Genomic DNA, 27,045 nt, shown 5'->3' with positions numbered 1-27,045 from the left:
GGTTTAGTTAGACAGTCAGATCAGGGTAGAGGTCCTGTGGGTTTCAGTTAGACCGTCAGATCAGGGTAGAGGTAGAGGTCCTGTATGGTTCAGTTAGACCAGGGGTCCCCAAACTTTTTCCTGTGAGGGCCACATAACTTTTCCCTTCTCTGATGGGGGGCCGGTGTCAGTTTGTAACAGAAAAAGTGTGACGATCGTAGGGGAGCTTAAAAAATGTATTGTTTTCCAGAAAGCCACACATAACCAAATAACCCTTTCCAGGTTCTTTACAGAAAAAAAGTCAGGAAACAAATAATAACACTATTAATGAAATAAATAATAACTAAATAACCCCTCTGAGTTCTTCACAGAAAAAAACAGGAAATAAATAATAACTAAATAACTCTCTCTGGGTTCTTCATAGAAAAAAAAGCCATGGAACATTAACTTTCTGTCGTGCCATGCACAATCTTAACAGATAAAAGTTCAGCTCAGTTGTCAGAGCAGAATCTCTCTGACACATATGAGCAGTCTCTTAAAGTTCTTGTGTTCCTTCCTTATAATCCTTTTGTAGGTTCCAGTAGGCTTGTAGACACCGCTGTTTGCAGCTCTCTCTCATCAACTTCCCTGTGAAAACCACAAAAGAAGCAGGTTGAGAAACTGAACTAAGTGATACAGCACCTACACAGCACAATACATTTCACTACCAGTATGGTTGTAAAGATGGATTTTATCCCAGTAGATTTTATTATGATTATATTTGTTTATGCTCAGAATGACTCATTCAAGTCAGAAAAGTGAGCTTACCTATGTATGTTCATCAGTGTGAACTGTGGGCCTGCATCTGGCTGGTGAGAAGTTGAATATCAGGTTCCATTCTAGTTACAGCCAGTCTCAAGCACTGATGCAAATGTTCATCTGTCAATCTTGATCTCATCGGGGTTTTCAGCAGTTTCATGCGAGAAAAGGTTTTCTCGCAGATATACGTGCTGCCAAAAACTGTGGACATTTTCATTGCGTGTTTTTTGATGTTTGGATATGTGTCGTTTGGGAGGGCGGCATAGAAGTCAATGAGACTGTTGGGCTTGAATGCGTCTTTCAGAACATCACAGTTCTGCAACTCAGCCAACTCAAACTGATATGAAGGCTGGGCTTCATCAATGTCGGCAACAAAGGGGTTCTGAAAAAGACGGATTTCTTTTGCATGAACATGTAGTTCACTGAATCGCACACCGAACTCCGCCTTCAGCATTTCCAGTGCTTCCACGCACTTTTCAGCTGGGAACGGGACCGCTGAGTTCTCTGTCGACAGGTTTTGGGTAGCAGGAAGATGGACGAAGTTGCGCTTTTTCACTTGTTCCAAAAGCAGCGCTAATTTCACCTCAAATGCTTTTATGTGTGAATACATGTCGCAAATGAGTTTCCCCTCGCCTTGTAGCTGCAAGTTAAGGCTGTTAAGTATTTCTGTCACGTCTGTTAAAAATGCGAGGTGCCATTTCCATTCTGGGTCGATCAGCTCTGGGACCGTTTTGTCTTTTAAATGAAGAAATGCGTTAATTTCGGTAGCAGCTCGTAAAACGCCTCAAAACTCTGCCCCGGCTCAGCCATCGGACCTCTGTGTAGTACAGCACATCTCTGTGCGTAGACTCCAGTTCAGACAGGAATTCTTGGAACTGCCTGTGTTTAAGTCCCTTTGCTCTGATGAAGTTTATGCACGACACCACAACCTTCATTACAGAATCCCACTTCAACACTTTGCAGCACAGTGCTTGCTGGTGAATTAGGCAGTGGACTCGTAGCGGGGCGGTGAGACCCCTTTTTTCCAACTCCCGGTTCATGCGTCCTATTAGACAGCGAGTTTCGCCCACCATGCTAGGAGCCCCGTCAGTCGTGATGCTAGCTAGCTTTGACCAGTCCAGGTCCAACTTCTCCATGGTTTGGCACACTTTGTCAAAAATATCCTCTCCCGTTGTAGTCCCTTTGAGACTTTGGAGGGCTGCCAGCTCCTCGCATATCTCAAAGTTTGCGCTAACTCCACGAATAAAAATGAGCAGTTGCGCTGTGTCTTGCACGTCCGTGCTCTCATCCAGTGCTAATGAAAAAAAGTCAAATTCTTTCGTCTTCTGCTACAGCTGGGCATATACATTACTCCCAATTTCTTCAACGCGTCTGGTGATTGTACTCGCCGACAGACTTACGGCATTAAATGCATCTTTCTTCTCGGGACACACCTCCTCCGCGACAGCATCCATACATTTCTTAACAAACTCTCCGTCAGTGAAAGGCTTACCGCTTCTTGCTATCAGTTTAGCAACCCGAAAGCTGGCCCGAACGGATGCCTGGTTCAGCTGAGCTTGGCGTACAAATGTATTCTGTTGAGATAGTAGTCCACTTTTTAGCTTTGAGAGTTTGTCTGCTCGTATTTGGCCTTGCAAGCTATCGTACTTGTCTTTGTGACGGGATTCATAGTGTCGGCGAAGATTGTATTCTTTGAATACCGCCACCGTCTCTTGACAGATGAGACAAACAGCCTTTTCTTTGCATTGAACAAAAAAAATTGTTTGTCCACTGCAGGTTAAATACCCTGCATTCTGAATAAATTTTTCTCTTACCTAACCTTTTCGCCATTATTCCGTTCTCTCTTTGACAGGGCCGGGCCTAGGATTTTTTTTCTGGAGGCCAAATAGGAAAAAAATTCGATAGCGTCTCTGGTATTGTTCAGAGGGCCGGGCCAAATGTGCTGACGGGCGTATCCGGCCAAGGGCCGTAGTTTGGTGACCACTGAGTTAGACCGTCCGATCAGGGTAGAGGTCCTGTGGGGTTCAGTTAGACAGTCAGATCAGGGTAGAGGTAGAGGTCCTGTATGGTTCAGTTAGACAGTCAGATCAGGGTAAAGGTCCTGTATGGTTCAGTTAGACAGTCCGATCAGGGTAGAGGTCCTGTATGGTTCAGTTAGACAGTCAGATCAGGGTAGAGGTCCTGAATGGTTCAGTTAGACAGTCAGATCAGGGTAGAGGTCCTGTATGGTTCAGTTAGACCGTCAGATCAGGGTAGAGGTCCTGTATGGTTCAGTTAGACAGTCAGATCAGGGTAGAGGTCCTGTATGGTTCAGTTAGACCGTCAGATCAGGGTAGAGGTCCTGTGGGGTTCAGTTAGACAGTCAGATCAGGGTAGAGGTCCTGTATGGTTCAGTTAGACCGTCAGATCAGGGTAGAGGTCCTGTATGGTTCAGTTAGACAGTCAGATCAGGGTAGAGGTCCTGTATGGTTCAGTTAGACCGTCAGATCAGGGTAGAGGTCCTGTGGGGTTCCGTTAGACAGTCAGATCAGGGTAGAGGTCCTGTATGGTTCAGTTAGACCGTCAGATCAGGGTAGAGGTCCTGTATGGTTCAGTTAGACAGTCAGATCAGGGTAGAGGTCCTGTATGGTTCAGTTAGACCGTCAGATCAGGGTAGAGGTCCTGTGGGGTTCAGTTAGACAGTCAGATCAGGGTAGAGGTCCTGTGGGGTTCAGTTGGTAGAACATGGTTCTCGCAATGCCATTGTCATGTGTTTGATTTCCTCGGTGGCCTCCCATTTTAAGTGATCTTCTGCACAGTGCAGACACTCCTCTGAGTGGCTGTGGATTAAGATGTCTGCTACGTAATGGCCGGGTGATTATGTCAGGAGAAGGTTAGTTAGTGGTCGTGGTTTAGATACCTGGTGCTTTAGAGAGGGACAGCTGTACTTCCATTCTGTTTAGGGGTCAGACAGGGAGACTGGTGGGAGGGACCTCGAGGCCAGACGACCATCTCTTAGTACACGGCTCACACACCACAAACACTCCCTCTGCATTCCTCTGTTTCTGACTCCAACTCAGCTATTTAACACCCCCCCAATCCTTCATGTTTTCATTACCTTTCAGTCTCTTCCATTCCTCTCCTGTATACATCTAATCTTCCCTCTCTCGTTTCCACTCTTCCGCTTTCAATCTCTTTCTGTTTCCCTCTCTCTCTCCCCCTGTCTGGCAGTCGTAGAGCGCGGCACCAAGGCTGTGTGTGTGTTGCTGTGTGTTTGGATTCAGATTAGGTTACACTGTTGGATTGTGTAATTGTGAGGTGTGTCTCTCTGCTCCAGAAAGCTGCTCTGTTGTTTCTTTTGTTAGGAGGAGAGTCGAGCCGAGGAGGGACTAGTTATGTTACTAAATCACTAGCTTCAGTCCACTAACCTGCTAGAATGAAGACATCACTACATTGGTAATAACTCCCCGGGTTCAGTAAAGACTACACAGATCATACTCTGGGGTAGAAGGCATGTTGTTGTTATCTAAACCCCAGCAGGCAGCCTGGTTTACAGTCAACACTGCAGAGGGATGCTGGTTCATCAGTGTTAACCTCAGGACCAGAACAACCTGCTGTAGAGGTGTTTGTTACAGGGAGGATGTTAACTTCAGGACCAGGAACATCTCTAGACCCTAGTTGAAGGCTCTGAAGGAAAGTCTCTAGAAACTAGTTGAAGGCTCTGAAGGAAAGTCTATAGACCCTAGTTGAAGGCTCTGAAGGAAAGTCTCTAGAAACTAGTTGAAGGCTCTGAAGGAAAGTCTATAGACCCTAGTTGAGGGCTCTGAAGGAAAGTCTATAGACCCTAGTTGAAGGCTCTGAAGGAAAGTCTATACACCTGAGTTGAAGGCTCTGAAGGAAAGTCTATAGACCCTAGTTGAAGGCTCTGAAGGAAAGTCTATAGACCCTAGTTGAGGGCTCTAAAGGAAAGTCTATAGACCCTAGTTGAAGGCTCTGAAGGAAAGTCTATAGACCCTAGTTGAGGGCTCTGAAGGAAAAACTCCTAACACTAGTCATAATTAAAATAGAGAGTGTGTGTGTCTTCAGCTATGTTGTTACATGTTTTTCTTCTCTTTCCCCCAACAGACCAAAGAGAAGGGACAACGTCTCAGCCCACACACGATTGGAGGAGATAGACGTCAATCAAACTGGACGCCGTCCATTCCCTCCCACCCCTCATGGCGAGACCACCCCCAACCCACCAATAGGGCGAGTCCCATCCACACGAACCCCCGCCACCACTCATCCGTCCGGACAATCCAATTGGTCCCCCTCACTCCACTTAACTCCTGCCCACTCTACGCTCCACCCCATCTGATTGGTCAAGATGGACAAGTTGACAGACGATGTCCCCGGGTGCTACTACAACCGTACAGTGCAGTTCTTCTACGAACATAGTGGCAAGAACATCAGTGCCCACTGGCGTCCTCGGGACTACGTGGTGGTGAGCCTGGGCATGGGTGTGTCTGTCATCGTCATCCTGGCCAACATCCTGGTCATGGTGGCCATCTTCATCAACCGACGTTTCCACTTCCCTATCTACTATCTGCTAGGTAGGGTGTATGTGTGTGTCTGTCAATTAGCAGCTGCTCCCACTAATTTACCAAATTTACCAGAATTTTCAGAAGTTTTGGTCATTTTTAAATCTACAAAATTTGGTAGATTATACTTTCAATACATTTAGTCATATTTATGTCATTTTCTTTATATCTGTGAAAATTCCCTAAAATCCAGGAGTTAACTGGTACATTTTAGAAAGTTACCAGTAATATTACCCCCCTTAGCAACCCTACTAATGTCCTTGTCGACTATCCCCTAGGCAACCTGGCGGCAGCAGACCTGTTCTCAGGTATCGCCTACCTGCACCTGATGTTCCACACTGGGCCCTGGACCATCAAGCTGTCCAAGAACCAGTGGTTTGTACGCCAGGTAGGAGAGTCCAACACACACCCTAACTAACCCTGGACCATCAATCTGGCCCGAGAACCAGTGGTTTGTACGCCAGTGGTCCCACACACACCCTTAACCCTGGACCATCAAGCCAGAACCAGTGGTTTATACGCCAGGTAGGAGAGTCCAACACACACCCTAACTAACCCTGGACCATCAAGCTGTCCAAGAACCAGTGGTTTATACGCCAGGTAGGAGAGTCCAACACACACCCTAACTAACCCTGGACCATCAATCTGGCCCAAGAACCAATGGCCAGTAAGCCAGGTAGGAGAGTCCAACACACACCCTAACTAACCCTGGACCATCAATCTGGCCCAGAACCTATGGCCAGTAAGCCAGGTAGGAGAGTCCAACACACCCTAACTAACCCTGGACCATCAAGCTGTCCAAGAACCAGTGGTTTGTACCCCAGGTAGGAGAGTCCAACACACACCCTAACTAACCCTGGACCATCAATCTGGCCCAAGAACCAATGGCCAGTAAGCCAGGTAGGAGAGTCATTACATTTTACATTTAAGTCATTTAGCAGACGCTCTTATCCAGAGCGACTTACAAATTGGTGCTTTCACCTTATGACATCCAGTGGAACAGCCACTTTACAATAGTGCATCTAGGTCTTTTAAGGGGGGGGGGAGAAGGATTACTTTATCCTATCCGAGTCCAACACACACCCTAACTAACCCTGGACCATCAATCTGGCCCAAGAACCAATGGCCAGTAAGCCAGGTAGGAGAGTCCAACACACACCCTAACTAACCCTGGACCATCAATCTGGCCCAAGAACCAATGGCCAGTAAGCCAGGTAGGAGAGTCCAACACACACCCTAACTAACCCTGGACCATCAATCTGGCCCAAGAACCAATGGCCAGTAAGCCAGGTAGGAGAGTCCAACACACACCCTAACTAACCCTGGACCATCAATCTGGCCCAAGAACCAATGGCCAGTAAGCCAGGTAGGAGAGTCCAACACACACCCTAACTAACCCTGGACCATCAATCTGGCCCAAGAACCAATGGCCAGTAAGCCAGGTGCACAAGACAAGTTCTTCCCATAGGATTAGTTCATGCAGAAATGGACTGGCCAAAGGGCAGTTTCTCTTCCACATAATTAGCATTACTTATCTAGTGATGAGGTCCTTGAGGAAAAAATGGGCCGGCATGTCAGAAAAGCCTGGGCTGATTACTGATCCATGGTCCGTCCCTGAGTTGATGCTTGCTAGGGCCCATTAATCCACATTTTTTTCTTTCAAACTGGGAAAACTTTTCCTGTCAAAGTACTGTAGGTTTGTGTGATTTATGCTTACTAAGCTATTATAAGCAAAAGGCCCACATAGTTGAAATGGCTGGACCCGCTGTGGTCGAGGAACCCGGCACACATGTACAGTCGTTGCCAAATGTTTTGAGAATGACTCAAATATTAATTTTCACGGAGTCTGCTGTCTCATTTTGTATGATGGCAATTTGCATATACTCCAGAATGTTATGAAGAGTGATCAGATGAATTGTAATTATTTGCAAATCCCTCTTTGCCATGCAAATGAACTGAATCCCCCCAAAAACATTTCCACTGCATTTCAGCCCTGCCACAAAATGACCAGCTGTCATGTCAGTGATTCTCTCGTTAACACAGGTGTGAGTGTTGACAAGGCTGGAGATCACTCTGTCATGCTGATTGAGTTTGAATAACAGACTGGAAGCTTCAAAGGGAGGGTGGTGCTTGGAATCATTGTTCTTCCTCTGTCAACCATGGTTACCTGCAAGGAAACACGTGCCGTCATCATTGCTTTGCACAAAAAGGGCTTCACAGGCAAGGAGATTGCTGCCAGTAAGACTGCATCTAAATCAACCATTTATCAGATCATCAAGAACTTCAAGGAGAGCAGTTCAATTGTTGTGAAGAAGGCTTCAGGGTGCCCAAGAAAGTCCAGCAAGCGCCAGGACCGTCTCCTAAAGTTGATTCAGCTGTGGGATCGGGGCACCATCAGTACAGAGCCTGCTCAGGAATGGCAACAGGCAGGTGTGAGTGCATCTGCACGCACAGTGAGGCAAAGGCTGTTGGAGGATGGCCTGGTGTCAAGAAGGGCAGCAAAGAAGCCACTTCTCTCCAGGAAAAACATCAGGGACAGACTGATATTCTGCAAAAGGTATAGGGATTGGACTGCTGAGGACTGGGGTAAAGTCATTTTCTCTGATGAATCCCTTTCCGATTGTTAGGGGCATCCGGAAAAAAGCTTGTCCGGAGAAGACAAGGTGAGCGCTACCATCAGTCCTGTGTCATGCCAACAGTAAAGCATCCTGAGACAATTCATGTGTGGGGTTGCTTCTAAGCCAAGGGAGTGGGCTCACTCACAATTTTGCCTAAGAACACAGCCATGAATAAAGAATAAAGAATCCTCCAGGAGCAACTTCTCCTAACCATCCAGGAACAGTTTGGTGACGAACAATGCCTTTTCCAGCATAGTGCACCTTGCCATAAGGCAAAAGTGATAACTAAGTGGCTCGGGGAACAAAACATTGATATTTTGGGTCCATGGCCATGAAACTCCCCAGACCTTAATCCCATTGAGAACTTGTGGTCAATCCTCAAGAGGCAAATAAAAACTCACAAATTCTGACAAACTCCAAGAAAACATCCTGCCATCAGTCAGGATGTGACCCAGAAGTTAATTGACAGCATGCCAGGGCGGATTGCAGAGGTCTTGAAAAAGAAGGGTCAACACTGCAAATATTGACTCTTTGCATCAACTTCATGTAATTGTCAATAAAAGCCTTTGACACTCAAAACTTTTGGCCACGACTGTACAGCCAAGTTTACCAGTCAGCGTGGGTTGTACTCCACCCTCTGGTCTTCTGACTCTCCATCTCTCCTACCTTTCCTGTCTCCTTTCAACTGTCCTGTCTCAGTCAATATGTTAAAAACCCTTCAAATATAGATGAATTATTCCTCCCTCCAGACCCTGATCGACTCCAGTCTGACAGCATCGGTGTTGAACCTCCTGGCCATCGCCTTGGAGCGCCACCAGACCATCTTCACCATGCAGGTGTGTGTGTGTGTGTGTGTGTGTTGATATTACAGTAGAGTGGTCAGGAGAAAGCGGTTTCCATCTGTTATGGACTAATAAAGTATATATCATCTCAGCTCCACAGTAAGATGACCAACCGCCGCGTGGTGCTGCTCATCGCCCTTATCTGGGGCCTAGCCATCTTCATGGGCCTGGTTCCCACCATGGGCTGGCACTGTGTGTGTGACCTGGAAAACTGTTCCACCATGGCCCCCATGTACAAACGCTCCTACCTGGTGTTCTGGGCTGTGCTCAACCTGTTCACCTTCTCTCTCATGGTGGCTGCCTACACCAGGATCTTTGTGTATGTCAGACACAAGAGCCAGAGGATGTCTCAGCACACCAGCCAGATACGACACAAGGAGACTGTGTTCAACCTGATGAAGACGGTTTCTATGATCCTGGGTGAGGAAGGCCTGGACAACTATATATATATATCATATATATACATACACACACATACAGTTGAAGTTTACATACACCTTAGCCAAATATATTTAAACTCCGTTTTTCACAATTCCTGACATTTAGTCCCAGTAAAAATTCCCTGTCTTAGGTCCCTAAAATGTCAGAATAATAGTAGAGAGAATGATTTATTTCAGCTTTTATTTCTTTCATCACATTCCCAGTGGGTCAGAAGTTTACATGCACTCAATTAGTATTTGGTAGCATTGCCTTTAAATTGTTTAACTTGGGTCAAACGTTTATTTTTATTTCACCTTTATTTAACCAGGTTGAGAACAACTTAGGTTAGTGTACTTAGGTAGGTTAGTGTATGATAGATAGGCCAGTTGAGAATGAGTTCTCATTTACAACTGTGACCTGGGCGATATAAAGCAAAGCAGTGCGACACAAACAAAAAACAACAACACAGAGTTACACATGGAATAAACAAACATACAGTCAATACCACAGAGTTACACATGGAATAAACAAACATACAGTCAATACCACAGAGTTACACATGGAATAAACAAACATACAGTCAATACCACAGAGTTACACATGGAATAAACAAACATACAGTCAATACCACAGAGTTACACATGGAATAAACAAACATACAGTCAATAACACAGAGTTACACATGGAATAAACAAACATACAGTCAATAACACAGAGTTACACATGGAATAAACAAACATACAGTCAATAACACAGAGTTACACATGGAATAAACAAACATACAGTCAATAACACAGAGTTACACATGGAATAAACAAACATAATACCACAGTCAATAATAAACAAACATACAGTCAATAACACAGTTACACATGGAATAAACAAACATACAGTCAATAAGTCTATATGCAGTGTGCAAACGAGGTAAGATTCGGGAGGTAAAGGCAATAAATAGGCCATTGTGGCAAAATAATTACAATTTAGCAATTTAACACTGGAGTGATAGATGTGCAGAAGATATACTGGTGTGCATAGGAGCAAACAATTATGAAGTAGTTGGATGGGCTATTTACAGATGGGCTATATGCAGTGATCTGTGAACTGCTCTGACAACTGGTGCTCAAAGTTAGAGAGGGAGATCTGAGTCTCCAGCTTCAGTGATTTTTGCAATTCGTTCCAGTATTTGGCAGCAGAGAACTGGAAGGAAATGCGGCCAAACGAGGAATTGGCTTTGGTTTTTTGTTTAATCAGATCAGAGGACATTTCTCCAAAAAGTACGATCTTTGTCCCCATGTGCAGTTGCAAACTGTAGTTTGGCTTTTTTATGGTGGTTTTAGAGCAGTGGTTTCTTGCTTGCTTAGCGGCCTTTCAGGTTATGTCGATATAGGACCCGTTTTACTGTGGATATAGATACTTTTGTACCTGTTTCCTCCAGCATCTTCACAAGGTCTTTTGCTGTTGTTCTGGGATTGATTTGCACTTTTCGCACCAAAGTACGTTAATATCTAGGAGACACCAGAGTTGGTGAGTTAGTTCATCTCTAGGAGACAGAACGCGTCTCCTTCCTGAGCGGTATGACAGCTGCGTGGTCCCATGGTGTTTATACTTGAGTATTATTGTTTGTAAAGATGAACATGGTACCTTCAGGCGTTTGGAAATTGCTCCCAAGGATGAACCAGACTTGTGGAGGTCTTTTTTTCTGAGGTCTTGGCTGATTTCTTTTTATTTCCCCATGATGTCAAGAAAATAGGCACTGCGTTTGAAGGTAGGCCTTGAAATACATCCACAGGTACACCTCCAATTGACTCAAATTATGTCAATTAGCCTATCAGAAGCTTCTAAAGCCATGACATCATTTTCTGGAATTTTTCAAGCTTTTTAAAAGCACAATAAACTTAGTGTGTGTAAACTTCTGACCCACTGGAATTGTGATACAGTGAATTATAAGTGAAATAATCTGTCAGTAAACAATCATTGGAAAAATGACTTGTGTCATGTGTCAAAGTAGATGTCCTAACCGACTTGCCCAAACTATAGTATGTTAAGAAATTTGTGGAGTGGTTGAATAAACGAGTTTTAATGACTCCGACCTAAGTGTATGTAAACTTCTGACTTCAACTGTTTATACATATACACACACACACACTCTCTCTCCGGCATTCAGGCACCTCTCTGGCTTGTCCGAACTCGTTTAACCAGACACTCTACTTCCACCCCCACATCCCTCACTCTCTCCCTCCCTTCCTCCTTCCTTCCTTCCTTCCTTCTCCTCTTTCCTGCTTCTCTCCCAAGATTCTGCTCCAGCATTTTTAACTTCTGATTAAATTCCTCTGGAAGGAATTTGACGTCTCTGTTTCTCACATATAGGCTCATACAATCCTTGAATTTCTGGTTGTCTCTCTTTCTGGCATAGCAAGTGTGAGTGAGAGAGGCTGTGTGTGTACTCTCTGGCATGGTAAGTGTGAGTGAGGGAGGCTGTGTGTGTACTCTCTGGCATGGTAAGTGTGAGTGAGGGAGGCTGTGTGTGTACTCTCTGCCATGGTAAGTGAGAGTGAGAGAGGCTGTGTGTGCTCTTTCTGGCATGGTAAGTGTGAGTGAGGGAGGCTGTGTGTGCTCTTTCTGCCATGGTAAGTGTGAGTGAGGGAGGCTGTGTGTGTACTCTCTGGCATGGTAAGTGTGAGTGAGGGAGGCTGTGTGTGTACTCTCTCTGCCATGGTAAGTGAGAGTGAGAGAGGCTGTGTGTGCTCTTTCTGGCATGGTAAGTGTGAGTGAGAGAGGCTGTGTGTACTCTCTGCCATGGTAAGTGTGAGTGAGAGAGGCTGTGTGTACTCTCTCTGCCATGGTAAGTGAGAGTGAGAGAGGCTGTGTGTGCTCTTTCTGGCATGGTGAGGGTGAGTGAGAGAGGCTGTGTGTGTACTCTCTGGCATGGTAAGTGTGAGTGAGGGAGGCTGTGTGTGTACTCTCTGCCATGGTAAGTGTGAGTGAGGGAGGCTGTGTGTACTCTCTGCCATGGTAAGTGTGTGAGGGGCTTGTGTTTAGCCATGGTAAGTGAGAGTGAGGGGGTTGTGTGCTCTTTCTGGCATGGTAGGGTTAAATGTTAGGGTTACGTGAGTGAGAGAGGCTTAGGCATGGTGTTAGTGTTAGTGTTAGGGCTTAGGGTTACTCTTGGGGTTAGGTTTAGGGTTAGATATTAGGGGTTAGGTTTAGGGTTAGGTTTAGGTTTAGGGTTAGGTTAGGGTTAGGTTTAGGGTTAGATGTTAGGGGTTAGGTTTAGGGTTAGATGTTAGGGTTAGGTTTAGGGTTAGGTATTAGGGGTTAGGTTTAGGGTTAGATGTTAGGGTTAGGTTTAGGGTTAGATGTTAGGGTTAGGTTTAGGGTTAGATGTTAGGGTTAGGTTTAGGGTTAGGGTTAGGGTTAGATGTTAGGGTTAGGTTTAGGGTTAGATGTTAGGGTTAGATGTTAGGGAAAATAGGTTTTGAATGGGAATCAATTAGTTTAGGGTTAGCCACAGGATAGTTTAAACAAAAATGTTGAGGAATGTCTGTGCATGTTAGGGTTACAGCATAGTTAGATGTTTAGGGACACAAATACACTTCCATTTAGGTTTAGATGTTAGGTTAGGTTGTCACTGTGTGGTGTGTGTGTGTGTGTGTGTGTGTCTGTTAGGAATTTGAAGGTTTAGGGTTAGATATTATCATTATGTTTAGGGTTAGATGTTAGGTTTAGGGTTGACTCTGTGTGTGTACAGTTTCACTGGGTTAGATGTTATTTTAGATTTGTCTCTTAGATGTTAGGGTTAGGTTTTGAATGGGAATCAATTGTTTGGTCTCCTCTTAGTAAAACAAAAAATTTCTCCTGTCTGTGCATGTCTGACAGGGAACAGCATAGTTAAACCACCACGACCAAATACCTCCTCCATTTCAACCTCCCTTTCTCTCTCCCTGTGTTAGTGTTCTGTGTTAGATGTTAAGGGTTAGATGTTAATTGAATATCCTCCCCCAACCCCAAACTCCTCCTCCCCCTCTAGGGTTCCTGACCAGCTGATCAGATCCTTCCCCCTCCCTTCCTGTCTCCTCCTCTCCCCTCTCCTCTCTCCTCTCCTCCCCAGTATCCTCTCCCTCTCCCCTCCCCCTTTCCCCCTCTCCTCTCTCCTCCCTCCCCCTCCCTCCTCTCCTCCTCTCCCTCCCTCTCCTCCCCTCCTCCCCTCTCCTCCTCCCCCTCTCCTCCTCCCCTCCCCCTCTCCTCCTCTCCCTCCCCCTCTCCCCCTCTCCCTCTCCCCCCCTCTGCATCTCCTGACCCCCTCCTCCATCCCCTCCCCCCTCCTCCTCCTCCCTCTCCCCTCTCCTCCTCTCCTCCATCCCAACCTCCCTCCTCCTCTGTCACTCCTCCTCTCCCCTCCTCCTCTCTCCTCCCTCTCCCTCTCCTCTCCTCTTCCCTCCTCCTCCTCCCCCTCCTCCTCTCCTCCTCTCCTCCTCTCCTCTCCTCCCCTCTCCTCCCCTCTCTCCCTCCCTCTCCTCCCTCTCCTCCTCTCCCTCCCTCCTCTCTCCTCCTCCCCTCCTCCCTCCCCCTCTCCTCCTCCTCTCTCTCCTCCTCTCCCCCTCTCCTCCCTCCTCCCCCTCTCCTCCTCCCTCCCCTCTCCTCCTCCCTCCCTCCCTCCCCCCTCCCCCCTCCCCCTCTCCTCCCTCCCCCCCTCCCCTCTCCCCCCTCCCCCCCCCCTCCCCCTCCCCCCCCTCCCCCCTCCTCCCTCCTCCTCTCCCCTCCCTCCTCTCCTCCCCCTCTCCTCCCTCCTCCCTCCTCCTCCCCTCCCCTCTCCTCCCCCTCTCCTCCTCCTCCTCTCCTCCTCTCCTCCCCCTCCTCCCTCCCCCTCTCCCCTCCCCTCCCCTCTCCTCCCCCCTCTCCTCCTCCCCCCCCCTCTCCTCCCTCCCCCTCCCCCCCCCTCCCCCCCTCCCCCCCCCCTCTCCCCCCCCCCTCCCCTCCCTCCCCCCTCTCCTCCCCCCCTCTCCTCCCTCCCCCTCCCCCCCTCCCCCCCCCCCCTCCCCCTCTCCCCCCTCTCCTCCCCCCCCTCCCCTCCTCCTCCCCCTCCCCCCTCTCCTCTCCTCTCTCCTCCCCCTCCCTCCTCCCCCCCTCTCCCTCTCTCCCCCTCCCTCTCCCCCCTCCCCCCTCCCTCCCTTCCCCTCCCCTCTCCTCCAGGTTGTTTTGTGATCTGCTGGACCCCGGGCCTGGTGTTGTTGATGTTGGATGGTCTGGGCTGTGAATCTTGCCAGGTGCTGCGTTATGAGAAGTACTGTCTGGTCCTGGCTGAGTGTAACTCCCTGGTCAACCCCATCATCTACAGCTTCAGAGACACGGACATGTTACAGACCTTCAAGCGGATCCTCTGCTGCCTGTGTCGCCGTGGCGACGCCGGCCGCAAAGACACGCTGTCCGGCATGCGCTGCAACACCCTGGAGCAAGAGGTACTCTCCGAGAGCAACGGCAACAATCACCACGACGACGACAACAAACATATAAGTCCCCACGGCGACCACTGGACACAGACGATTAGACGAGGACAGTAGACACATATAGGTGACAGCCCAGACGCTAACGATGACAACAATGTAGCAACTGTCAGTTACACCGTAACAATGTCAACACTGACAGGGTGCTATAGTAACTTTCATCACCATGCCCAGACAACTAGCTAACAGTCCTGTGACAACAATGTAACTACACTGTCACAATGACATAAACTACAACCTAACAACAACGTTATGGCCTCCAAACTATACCATAGCAACCACCATGCACTGACACACCTTAACAACATCAACCACTGTAACCACTACAACTTAACAAAACATTTAAAAATAACTACACTGGATAAAAGACCACTTAAACACTACTACCATGTAACAAAATACCATGGCAACACCTACAACAACGTCAACGTAACACAATACCACAACAACACCTACAATAACGACAACATAACAAAATACCATGACACCACTTACAATATGTACAACGTAACAAAATACCATGACAACACCTACAACAACGACAACGTAACAAAATACCACAACAACACCTAGAATAACGACAACGTAACACAATACCACAACAACACCTACAACAACGACAACGTAACACAATACCACAACAACACCTACAACAACGACAACATAACACAATACCACAACAACACCTACAACAACAGAATTACAGTGGAACATGTACCACAACAATGTCACAAAATAGCCCTACAACAACCAGGCCTCGACGACAACCACCTCCTGATTCAGAGAGGGTTGGGTTAAATGTGGAAGACACATTTCAGTAGGAGGCATTCGGTTGTACAACTGACGAGGTATCTCCCTTTACAAGCAGACAGAGAATATGGCCTATATGAGTGTTTGTAGCATCGTTGTTATAATACTGTAACATAGCAGCCCCGTGTGTCTCTGTCCTCATCCATATAGAACCATATGAATAGTTAATCATGTAGATATTATTGTTTGGAAACTAAACGGTAGCTGTCTGGAGAAGTGACTGCGTGTTGTTAGAAACCGGAGCCTACGTGCTGTTTGTAAAAAGAGACCTGATCAAACATAACGTTGTGAATGGGTTGAGAGTGATGGGGCTGATTTCTCTCCTCTGTTAACATGGTGCCGTGCAGCTTCTAACACAGAGTGATGGGGCTGATTTCTCTCCTCTGTTAACATGGTGCCGTGCAGCTTCTAACACAGAGTGATGGGGCTGATTTCTCTCCTCTGTTAACATGGTGCCGTGCAGCTTCTAACACAGAGTGATGGGGCTGATTTCTCCTCTGTTAACATGGTGCCGTGCAGCTTCTAACACAGAGTGATGGGGCTGATTTCTCTCCTCTGTTAACATGGTGCCGTGCAGCTTCTAACACAGAGTGATGGGGCTGATTTCTCTCCTCTGTTAACATGGTGCCGTGCAGCTTCTAACACAGAGTGATGGGGCTGATTTCTCTCCTCTGTTAACATGGTGCCGTGCAGCTTCTAATGCAGATGTCTCAATCTGTGTGTCTAGAGAGAAAGAGACGTTCTACATCGCCAAGACTTGAATGAGTCCGGTTGAGTAAGACCAGCCCCCCGCGGTCAATGTTTTGGTCTTCAGCTGGGTCCATACTGGACTCTGATAATGCAACTGTTTTCCATACAGACCTTCTATATAGTGACAATGTCTCTGGAACGTTGTTGGAACGTTGTAGGAAGGCTGTCTGCCAACCCCTGGACAGCCTGGTGGGATGTGAACCAGATGTTAAAGTGGTTCAAACAGGTCTGACTAGTTGTCATGTTTCCTGTGACCTGTAGCTATGGCATGTACACACACACACACACACACACACACACACACACACACACACAAACAAACACACGGCTGACTCATCACTGTGTCGTTGCTCTCTGTGTGGAGACACAGGAGTGTGTGTGTGTGTGTGTGTTTACAGTACCCCACACAAACACCAGTTAAACGTTTACACATCCTGTCAGTGATGTCACTAATGGAGAACAAACGGCACAATTACAGGCAGGGGCGGAAACATTTCAGTGTCGCACGCTATTCTGCACTAACTCTGGTGTGACAGTGAAATATGTTCCCCTCGTACTTACCCTACCCCACCCATGACACGGACTGTCATTTTGTTTTACACACACACACACACACACACACACACACACACACACACACACAGTAAAGTGTAATATACATTAGCGTCCCCCAGTGGTCAAGTGGAATCAAGTCGTCCTCTTCTACAGTCCTGGGCCACGTCCCAATTGTCTCTTCTTCCTCCCAAAGTGTGCACTCGTTCACTTCCCTTCACTGATTTGAAAGGAAATGACTGGTATAAGAAATATGGTGGGAACTCCCTCCAGCCCTCCACCAACCCAATGCTGTCAGATGTGTGGAATGTCATGAACCAGTGAACCCTTAAGGAGAGATCATTGGGACGTACCCCAACTCTCTCCCTCTCTGACTGTCTGTCCATCTGTGTCTCTGACTGTAGTGAACGGGTGCACCCTTAAGGAGAGATCATTGGGACGTACCCCAACTCTCACCATTACTGGCTGAAATCATCTCTGTAAAGGGAAAATGTTCATAACTGAGAAACTATAAAAGGGAAATGCTGGTAATTAATATTCTAAATATTTAGATTTTTTATATAAATATGCCTGTTAATATGCATTATTTTCATAAGCACATATGAAAACATATTTTTCCCAGATTGTAAAATAAAACAATACTCCATTTAACAGAGAAACTGTTTTTTCTCTTTCATTTAAAAATCTGTTTCTGTTTTTTAGTTTTATTTTTGTACCAAAAAATCTCTGAAAATAAAACCAGAAAAATGAAAATATTCCTAATCTGTGCCTGTCTGCCTGATCGCTTGGTTATGCCTGGCGGCATCGTGGTGCTGGGTGCGGCCATCGCTTGATCATGTCTGTCTTTTATGATGCTGCCAGGAACGAGAATTAGGACACAAACTAGAAGCTAAACATGTTAGTCATTTAGCAGACGCTCTTATCCACAGCCACTTACAGGAGCATCCGGGTTAAAGTGCCTTGCTCAAGGGCACGTTGACATTCTTCACCTAGTCGTCTCGGTTACTGGCCCAACACGCTTCACCGCTTGGCTACCCACCACCCACAGAAATGGCTCAATAAATAGGTTGTGGGTTATAGTTGGGTTTCATTTAGGTTATAGCTTGGTTGTATTGTGTCCTTATTGTGTTTCCTATCTGTACGCGCTGTGATCCAGCTTATTGCTGTGCTTGTCATGGAGAGGAGCAGGGAGGATATCTGTACGTGCTGTGATCCAGCTTATTGCTGTGCTTGTCATGGAGAGGAGCAGGGAGGATATCTGTACGTGCTGTGATCCAGCTTATTGCTGTGCTTGTCATGGAGAGGAGCAGGGAGGATATCTGTACGTGCTGTGATCCAGCTTATTGCTGTGCTTGTCATGGAGAGGAGCAGGGAGGATATCTGTACGTGCTGTGATCCAGCTTATTGCTGTGCTTGTCATGGAGAGGAGCAGGGAGGATATCTGTACGTGCTGTGATCCAGCTTATTGCTGTGCTTGTCATGGAGAGGAGCAGGGAGGATATCTGTACGTGCTGTGATCCAGCTTATTGCTGTGCTTGTCATGGAGAGGAGCAGGGAGGATATCTGTACGCGCTGTGATCCACCTTATTGCTGTGCTTGTCATGGAGAGGAGCAGGGAGGATATCTGTACGCGCTGTGATCCACCTTATTGCTGTGCTTGTCATGGAGAGGAGCAGGGAGGATATCTTATTTCTGTGATCCAGCTTATTGCTGTGCTTGTCATGGAGAGGAGCAGGAGGATATAACTCTCTGTCCTTTCATCCACCTTATTGCTGTGCTTGTCATCCAGAGGAGCAGGGAGGATATCTGTACGCCTGCTGTGATCCACCTTATTGCTGTGCTTGTCATCCAGGGAGGATATCTGTACGCGCTGTGATCCAGCTTATTGCCTTGTCATCAGGGAGGATATCTGCCTCTCCATCCAGCTTTTGCTGTGCTTGTCATCCCCAGAGATGAAGCTACTCCCCTTCACCTCTGCCTCACCATCCTGTATTTCTCCTTTCTTCATCTCTCTCTCTATCTCCCTCTTCATGGCTGGACCTTACTCCATCTCTCTTTCTCCTTTCATCCCCTCTCTCCTCGTCCCCACCTAATCCCCTTCACCCTGCCTCTCCATCCCTCTCTTTCTCCTTTCATCCCCTCCCTCATCCCCTTCACCCTGCCTCTCCATCCCTCTCTTTCTCCTTTCATCCCCTCTCCTCGTCCCCTTCATCCTGCCTCTCCATCCCTCTCTTTCTCCTTTCATCCCCTCTCCTCGTCCCCTTCACCCTGCCTCTCCATCCCTCTCTTTCTCCTTTCATCCCCTCTCCTCGTCCCCTTCACCCTGCCTCTCCATCCCTCTTTCTCCTTTCATCCCCTCCTCGTCCCCTTCACCCTGCCTCTCCATCCCTCTCTTTCTCCTTTCATCCTCTCTCCTCGTCCCCTTCACCCTGCCTCTCCATCCCTCTCTTTCTCCTTTCATCCCCTCTCCTCGTCCCCTTCACCCTGCCTCTCCATCCCTCTCTTTCTCCTTTCATCCCCTCTCCTCGTCCCCTTCACCCTGCCTCTCCATCCCTCTCTTTCTCCTTTCATCCTCTCTCCTCGTCCCCTTCACCCTGCCTCTCCATCCCTCTCTTTCTCCTTTCATCCTCTCTCCTCGTCCCCTTCACCCTGCCTCTCCATCCCTCTCTTTCTCCTCTCATCCCCTCTCCTCGTCCCCTTCACCCTGCCTCTCCATCCCTCTCTCCTCGTCCCCTTCACCCTGCCTCTCCATCCCTCTCTTTCTCCTTTCATCCCCTCTCCTCGTCCCCTTCATCCTCCCTCTCCAGCCATATGAGAATGGTGATGCGGAGCTGGTGGAGAAGACCAGGGGAGCTCCTCTCATCCTGAAGGGAACAAAGGACATGATGACGTCCACAGAGAGCTGACACGAGCATGCGCACACACACACACACACACACACACACACAGTGTGTGATTATTTTGGAGTTTCTGAATAATGCTAAATGTTTTTATTGTATAATGTGATGTTTAGTTGTATTGATGTAAAATGTTGTTTGTATGATACTGTATGTTACAGAAAACATGACTACAGTTACCTACAGGCACTGACGTTTCTGTTTGAAACAACTTTATTGACATTGTCCCATATACACTCCTCAGATATGTGATGACATGTGGTCTACCTGAGCAGTCAGCTCAGTAGAAAAGTCATCATTACAATCAGAACTGAATATTTATGACTTTTTATTTTTAATTTGACATTTTATTTATGCATTTTTTGTTGTTGATCTTACGAGAATAGTCTGCGCTGAGTGTGTACAGTGAGGGTGTGTGGGGAGAGTGTGTGAGGTGAGAGAGGTGTGAGAGGTGTGTGTGGAGAGGTTGGAGAGGTGTGTATACAGTGAGGGGAGGTGTGTGTGCAGAGGTTGGAGAGGTGTGTGTGTGTACTGCATAACATGTTAGGTGAGTTTTAAGAAGGGGGGGGTATTTGTAAAGACATTTTACTGATATTAAATGTATTGTTAGGTTCTGAACAGAGTAAAAACTCAAACGGACGACTAGTAAAAACACAGAGTTTATTCACCGCACTGAAAGCCTCGGCTGCAAGCACATTTTACACATGATCAAACAGGCATTTATACATCAGGGTGTATCTTCTCTGATCTGCCATCTGTTGCCCAATACTGCCTACATGTTGCATGTTGTCTTGGCCTTCCAGCCGTCTGCCAGCCGTCCCTCTTATCTGTCTAGCTGTCTAGAGAATGAAGGAATAGACTATAGGCCAGTCTGTATTGTAGACTGATGTGTTCTGGTTGTTTCTGTGACCTCACAATCAGTTTCATGGTCAGAAATGATGGAAACCGTTTCTATTAAAGAACCTACAACACTTCTGACTGTCTGCCCATCTGTCTCTCTGTTACTGTCTGCCCATCTGTCTCTCTGTTACTGTCTGTCCATCTGTCTCTCTGTTACTGTCTGTCCATCTGTTTATCTGTTACTGTCTGTCCATCTGTCTCTCTGTTACTGTCTGTCCATCTGTCTCTCTGTTACTGTCTGTCCATCTGTCTCTCTGTTACTGTCTGTCCATCTGTCTCTCTGTTACTGTCTGTCCATCTGTCTCTCTGTTACTGTCTGTCCATCCATCTGTCTCTTTCTGACTCTGTCCACCTGTCTCTCTCTGACTCAGTCCACCTGTCTCTGACTGTGTCTCTCTGACTGTCTGTCCACCTGTGTCTCTCTGACTGTCCACCTGTGTCTCTGACTGTCTGTCCATCTGTGTCTCTCTGACTGTCTGTCCATCTGTGTCTCTCTGACTGTATGTCCATCTGTCTCTCTCTGACTGTCCATCTGTGTCTCTGACTGTAGTGAACGGGTGCACCCTTAAGGAGAGATTACTGGGACGTACCCCAACTCTCACCATTACTGGCTGAAATCATCTCTGAAAAGGGAAAAAGTTCATACCTGAGAAACTATAAAAGGGAAATGCTGGTTATGAATATTCTAAATATTTAAATATGCCTGTTAATATGCATTATTTTTATAAGCATGTATGAAAACATATTTCACCATTAAAATAATGTCCCCAAATTAAAGACGACATTTTTGAGAAGCTGTTTTTTTTCTCTTTTATTTAAAAAAATCTTACTGTTTTTTAGTTTTATTTTTGTACCAAAACATCTCTAAATAAAGCCAGAAAAATGAATACATTCTTAATCTGTGTCTGTCTGCCTGATCGCTTGGTTATGCCTGGCGGCGGCCAACGCTTGATCATGTCTGTCTTTATGATGCTGCTAGGAACGAGAATAAAGACACAAACTAGAAGTTAAACACTCCTGTCTCTCTCTGTCCACCGGTCTCTCTCTGTCCACCGGTCTCTCTCTGTCCACCTGTCTCTCTCTGTCCACCTGTCTCTCTCTGTCCACCTGTCTCTCTCTGTCCACCTGTCTCTCTCTGTCCACCTGTCTCTCTCTGTCCACCGGTCTCTCTCTGTCCACCTGTCTCTCTCTGTCCACCTGTCTCTCTCTGTCCACCTGTCTCTCTCTGTCCACCTGTCTCTCTCTGTCCACCTGTCTCTCTCTGTCCACCGTCTCTCTCTGTCCACCTGTCTCTCTCTGTCCACCTGTCTCTCTCTGTCCACCTGTCTCTCTCTGTCCACCTGTCTCTCTCTGTCCACCAGTCTTTCTCTGTCCACCTGTCTCTCTCTGTCCACCTGTCTCTCTCTGTCCACCTGTCTCTCTCTGTCCACCCACCTGTCTCTCTCTGTCCACCTGTCCACCTGTCTCTCTCTGTCCACCGGTCTCTCTCTGTCCACCTGTCTCTCTCTGTCCACCTGTCTCTCTCTGTCCACCGGTCTCTCTCTGTCCACCTGTCTCTCTCTGTCCACCTGTCTCTCTCTGTCCACCGGTCTCTCTCTGTCCACCGGTCTCTCTCTGTCCACCTGTCTCTCTCTGTCCACCTGTCTCTCTCTGTCCACCTGTCTGTCCACCTGTCTCTCTCTGTCCACCTGTCTCTCTCTGTCCACCTGTCTCTCTCTGTCCACCTGTCTCTCTCTGTCCACCTGTCTCTCTCTGTCCACCTGTCTCTCTCTGTCCACCTCTCTCTCTGTCCACCGGTCTCTCTCTGTCCACCGGTCTCTCTCTGTCCACCTGTCTCTCTCTGTCCACCTGTCTCTCTCTGTCCACCTGTCTCTCTCTGTCCACCTGTCTCTCTCTGTCCACCTGTCTCTCTCTGTCCACCTGTCTCTCTCTGTCCACCGGTCTCTCTCTGTCCACCTGTCTCTCTCTGTCCACCTGTCCACCTGTCTCTCTCTGTCCACCGGTCTCTTTCTGTCCACCTGTCTCTCTCTGTCCACCGGTCTCTCTCTGTCCACCTGTCTCTCTCTGTCCACCTGTCTCTCTCTGTCCACCGGTCTCTCTCTGTCCACCGGTCTCTCTCTGTCCACCTGTCTCTCTCTGTCCACCTGTCTCTCTCTGTCCACCTGTCTCTCTCTGTCCACCGGTCTCTCTCTGTCCACCGGTCTCTCTCTGTCCACCTGTCTCTCTCTGTCCACCTGTCTCTCTCTGTCCACCTGTCTCTCTCTGTCCACCTGTCTCTCTCTGTCCACCTGTCTCTCTCTGTCCACCGGTCTCTCTCTGTCCACCGGTCTCTCTCTGTCCACCGGTCTCTCTCTGTCCACCTGTCTCTCTCTGTCCACCTGTCTCTCTGACTGTCCGCTTGCCTGTCCATCCGTCCATCCGTCTCTCTGTCCAGGGCCGAGGTCAGGTTTAAAGTAAGGGGTTAACATTTGCCAGGGATAATCTCTCTTTGGGAGGTGATTCCTTCTTGATGTTAAGCAGAGAGAATATATTTTTGGCTGGTGGAGGAGGAGGTGATTCCTTCTTGATGTTAACCAGAGAGAATATATTTTTGGCTGGTGGAGGAGGAGGTGATTCCTTCTTGGTGTTAACCAGAGAGAATATATTTTTGGCTGGTGGAGGAGGAGACGATTCCTTCTTGGTGTTAACCAGAGAGAATATATTTTTGGCTGGTGGAGGAGGAGACGATTCCTTCTTGGTGTTAACCAGAGAGAATATATTTTTGGCTGGTGGTGGAGGAGGTGATTCCTTCTTGATGTTAACCAGAGAGAATATATTTTTGGCTGGTGGAGGAGAAGGTGATTCCTTCTTGGTGTTAAGCAGAGAGAATATATTCTGTTCTCCTTTCTTCCTCTTACCCAGAGAGAGAGACTTCGGTGACACTGACTCCTTCCTAAAGTTACCCAATGACAGCGACTCCTTCCTCTTCCCGGCCACTGAAAACGTATTATTGGGAGTAAGGACCTCCCTCTTCAGGTTATCCACTGACAGTTTGTCCAGAGGAGGAATAATGATGCTTCTCTTATGTTTCTTATTGGATAGTGCCCCCTTCAGTTCCCTCCAGGTCAACACTGAGTCCTGTTGCTTCTTTCTCCCCCCAAATACAGTCTTCTTAGAGGAAGAGCCCCCCATAGCAGACAGGGAGGAGAGGAAGAGAGCTGAGGTTCTTGTGTACTGATCTGGAATGACATCATAGCAAACGGTTCATTAATATTAAATTCAAATGACCCAAAACAGACATAATGCAAGACTACTAATTTACACATAGACACACACACACATACATACACACGCACACACACACACACACACACACACACACAACAAACAGCTGAACTTGGACATGAAACAAACATTCACAAGCAAATATTGGGAAAGACATATACACTTAGACATGGTAAACAAAACCAGCATACAGTCAAACACCACAAACAAACTTTCAGAACATCTCTCTCTCACACACAGATACTCACTGTAGTTGTGTGTTGTGTCAGTCTGCTGTCTGTCAAGTCTCCTCTGTGTCTCAGTCAAAATGGAGGCTGTATGACAGTAACACACCTGTTCTTCCCCGAGTCAGGACTAAGATCAGACCGAGGATCAGATTCTAACCCACCTGTTACATTACTGATCAGACACTACAAACTAAAATGATTAGATTCTAACCCACCTGTTACATTACTGATCAGACACTACAAACTAAAATGATTAGATTCTAACCCACCTGTTACATTACTGATCAGACACTACAAACTAAAAGACACTTAAAATGATTAGATTCAGATTACTGAACCCAAACTAAAATGATTAGATTCTGCTACATTACTGATCAGACACTACAAACTAAAATGATTAGATTCTAACCCACCTGCTACATTACTGATCAGAAGCTGTCAGTAACTTTAGTGTTGTCATCACCAGACAGGTTTAACAGGTTACACTGCATTCTAGCTGACTGTTCATCTTTGTGTGCATCCTAAAGAGGGGGGGTTAGAAAACCCCTTCAGGCCACACCCCTCGTCAGACCACACCCCCACTCAGGCCACACCCCTCTTCAGACCACACCCCTCTTCAGGCCACACCTCTCTTCAGGCCACACCCCTCTTCAGGCCACACTTGAACGTCTTGAACCAGATAGAAAGAATGGAGGAATGATGATGGACCTGTATATTTTAATAACTGACCTTTTTCCACCAACAAATCAGTCCATCCCCTCCCAAAAGTTTACCCATCCCTGCTGATATAGAATCACTCTCCCTCCTCCTCTCTCAATCACATTTAGTTATAAAGCCCTTTTTCCACCAACAAATCAGTCCACCCCCCCCCCAAAAGTCCCTGTGATATAGAATCACTCTCCCTCCTCCTCTCTCAATCACATTTATTTATAAAACCCTTTTTCCACCAACAGATGTCAAAGTGCTTATACAGAAACCCAGCCAAAACGCCAAACAGAAGCAATGCGACTAGGAAAAACTCCTAGGCTGGAACCTGGGAAGAAACCAGGCTCTGAGGGGTGGCCAGTCCTCTTCTGACTGTGCCGGGTGGAGATTATAAGAGTATATGGCCATTAAGGCCAGATTGTTCTTCAAGATGTTCAAACATTCATTGATGACCAGCAGGGTCCAATAATAATCACAGTGGTTATAGAGGGTGCAACAGGTCAGCACCTCAGGTGTTAACCCTCTAGAGTCGATTGACACATTGGTGATACATTTAAAAAAAAATCCCAATCAAAATCCGTCAGTTTAAGGTAGAGATATCTGTTTGTTTGCATTGGATGCGTCTCAATCCACCACATCTGACAGCATCTCATTTCCAAGTCTGCGGTGAAAGGTGACAGAGCGGTGTGTGTCAAGACCGTGAGACATCCCGAAAATCGGTCTTCTCACGAAAATGTCTAACGTCCGAGACTCACGAAGAGGATGGTGTTCTCTCCGTTTTGCTCTATGACCCCCATAAGTGCCACAGGACTCATCTGAAGGTGATGGGACTCATCTGAAGGGAACGGGACTCGTCTGAAGGTAACGGGACTCATCTGAAGGGAACGGGACTCATCTGAAGGGAACGGGACTCATCTGAAGGTAACGGGACTCGTCTGAAGGGAACGGGACTCGTCTGAAGGTAACGGGACTCGTCTGAAGGGAACGGGACTCGTCTGAAGGCCCGTCTGAAGGTAACGGGACTCGTCTGAAGGTAACGGGACTCGTCTGAAGGGAACGGGACTCGTCTGAAGGGAACGGGACTCGTCTGAAGGGAACGGCACTCGTCTGAAGGGAACGGGACTCGTCTGAAGGGAACGGGACTCGTCTGAAGGTAACGGGACTCATCTGAAGGTAACAGGACTCGTCTGAAGGCCCGTCTGAAGGTAACGGGACTCATCTGAAGGTAACAGGACTAGTCTGAAGGGAACGGGACTCGTCTGAAGGTAACAGGACTAGTCTGAAGGCCCGTCTGAAGGTAACGGGACTCGTCTGAAGGTAACGGGACTCGTCTGAAGGTAACGGGACTCGTCTGAAGGAAACGGGACTCGTCTGAAGGTAACAGGACTCGTCTGAAGGCCCGTCTGAAGGTAACGGGACTCGTCTGAAGGGAACGGGACTCGTCTGAAGGGAACGGGACTCGTCTGAAGGCCCGTCTGAAGGTAACGGGACTCATCTGAAGGTAACAGGACTAGTCTGAAGGGAACGGGACTCGTCTGAAGGTAACAGGACTAGTCTGAAGGCCCGTCTGAAGGTAACGGGACTCGTCTGAAGGTAACGGGACTCGTCTGAAGGGAACGGGACTCGTCTGAAGGGAACGGCACTCGTCTGAAGGGAACGGGACTCGTCTGAAGGGAACGGGACTCGTCTGAAGGTAACAGGACTCGTCTGAAGGCCCGTCTGAAGGTAACAGGACTCATCTGAAGGTAACAGGACTAGTCTGAAGGGAACGGGACTCGTCTGAAGGCCCGTCTGAAGGTAACGGGACTCGTCTGAAGGGAACGGGACTCGTCTGAAGGGAACGGGACTCGTCTTTTATTTTTTTTATTTTTTTTTATTTCACCTTTATTTAACCAGGTAGGCTAGTTGAGAACAAGTTCTCATTTGCAACTGCGACCTGGCCAAGATAAAGCATAGCAGTGTGAACAGACAACACAGAGTTACACATGGAGTAAACAATTAACAAGTCAATAACACAGTAGAAAAAAAGGGGAGTCTATATACATTGTGTGCAAAAGGCATGAGGAGGTAGGCGAATAATTACAATTTTGCAGATTAACACTGGAGTGATAAATGATCAGATGGTCATGTACAGGTAGAGATACTGGTGTGGAAAAGAGCAGAAAAGTAAATAAATAAAAACAGTATGGGGATGAGGTAGGTAAAAATGGGTGGGCTATTTAC

The 27,045-nt window shown here is 47.3% G+C and overlaps 1 protein-coding gene across 5 annotated transcripts in view; it reads left to right on the top strand.

Moving 5' to 3' along the window:
• Window positions 1-20,132, top strand: part of LOC115124916 (lysophosphatidic acid receptor 2-like) — a 37,535-nt gene extending 17,403 nt beyond the window's left edge. For 4 of the 5 annotated variants that reach the window (XM_065015457.1, XM_065015456.1, XM_065015454.1 and 1 more), the window contains 6 exons: window positions 4,882-5,348; window positions 5,615-5,724; window positions 8,704-8,790; window positions 8,889-9,216; window positions 14,407-14,672; window positions 19,637-20,132. In XM_065015457.1, the coding sequence (XP_064871529.1) occupies window positions 5,123-5,348; window positions 5,615-5,724; window positions 8,704-8,790; window positions 8,889-9,216; window positions 14,407-14,672; window positions 19,637-19,735 (1,116 nt within the window). In that variant the 5' untranslated portion in view covers window positions 4,882-5,122 and the 3' untranslated portion in view covers window positions 19,736-20,132. Of the gene's footprint in view, window positions 1-4,881; window positions 5,349-5,614; window positions 5,725-8,703; window positions 8,791-8,888; window positions 9,217-14,406; window positions 14,673-16,254; window positions 16,909-19,636 lie in introns of those variants that run through there. The other variant, XM_065015458.1, reaches the window with a different exon arrangement.
• Window positions 20,133-27,045: the final 6,913 nt, after the last annotated feature.

This window comes from Oncorhynchus nerka, unplaced genomic scaffold, assembly GCF_034236695.1.
Source record: "Oncorhynchus nerka isolate Pitt River unplaced genomic scaffold, Oner_Uvic_2.0 unplaced_scaffold_1416, whole genome shotgun sequence".
NCBI lineage: Eukaryota > Metazoa > Chordata > Actinopteri > Salmoniformes > Salmonidae > Oncorhynchus > Oncorhynchus nerka.
This window is presented reverse-complemented; position numbering and strand designations above follow the sequence as displayed.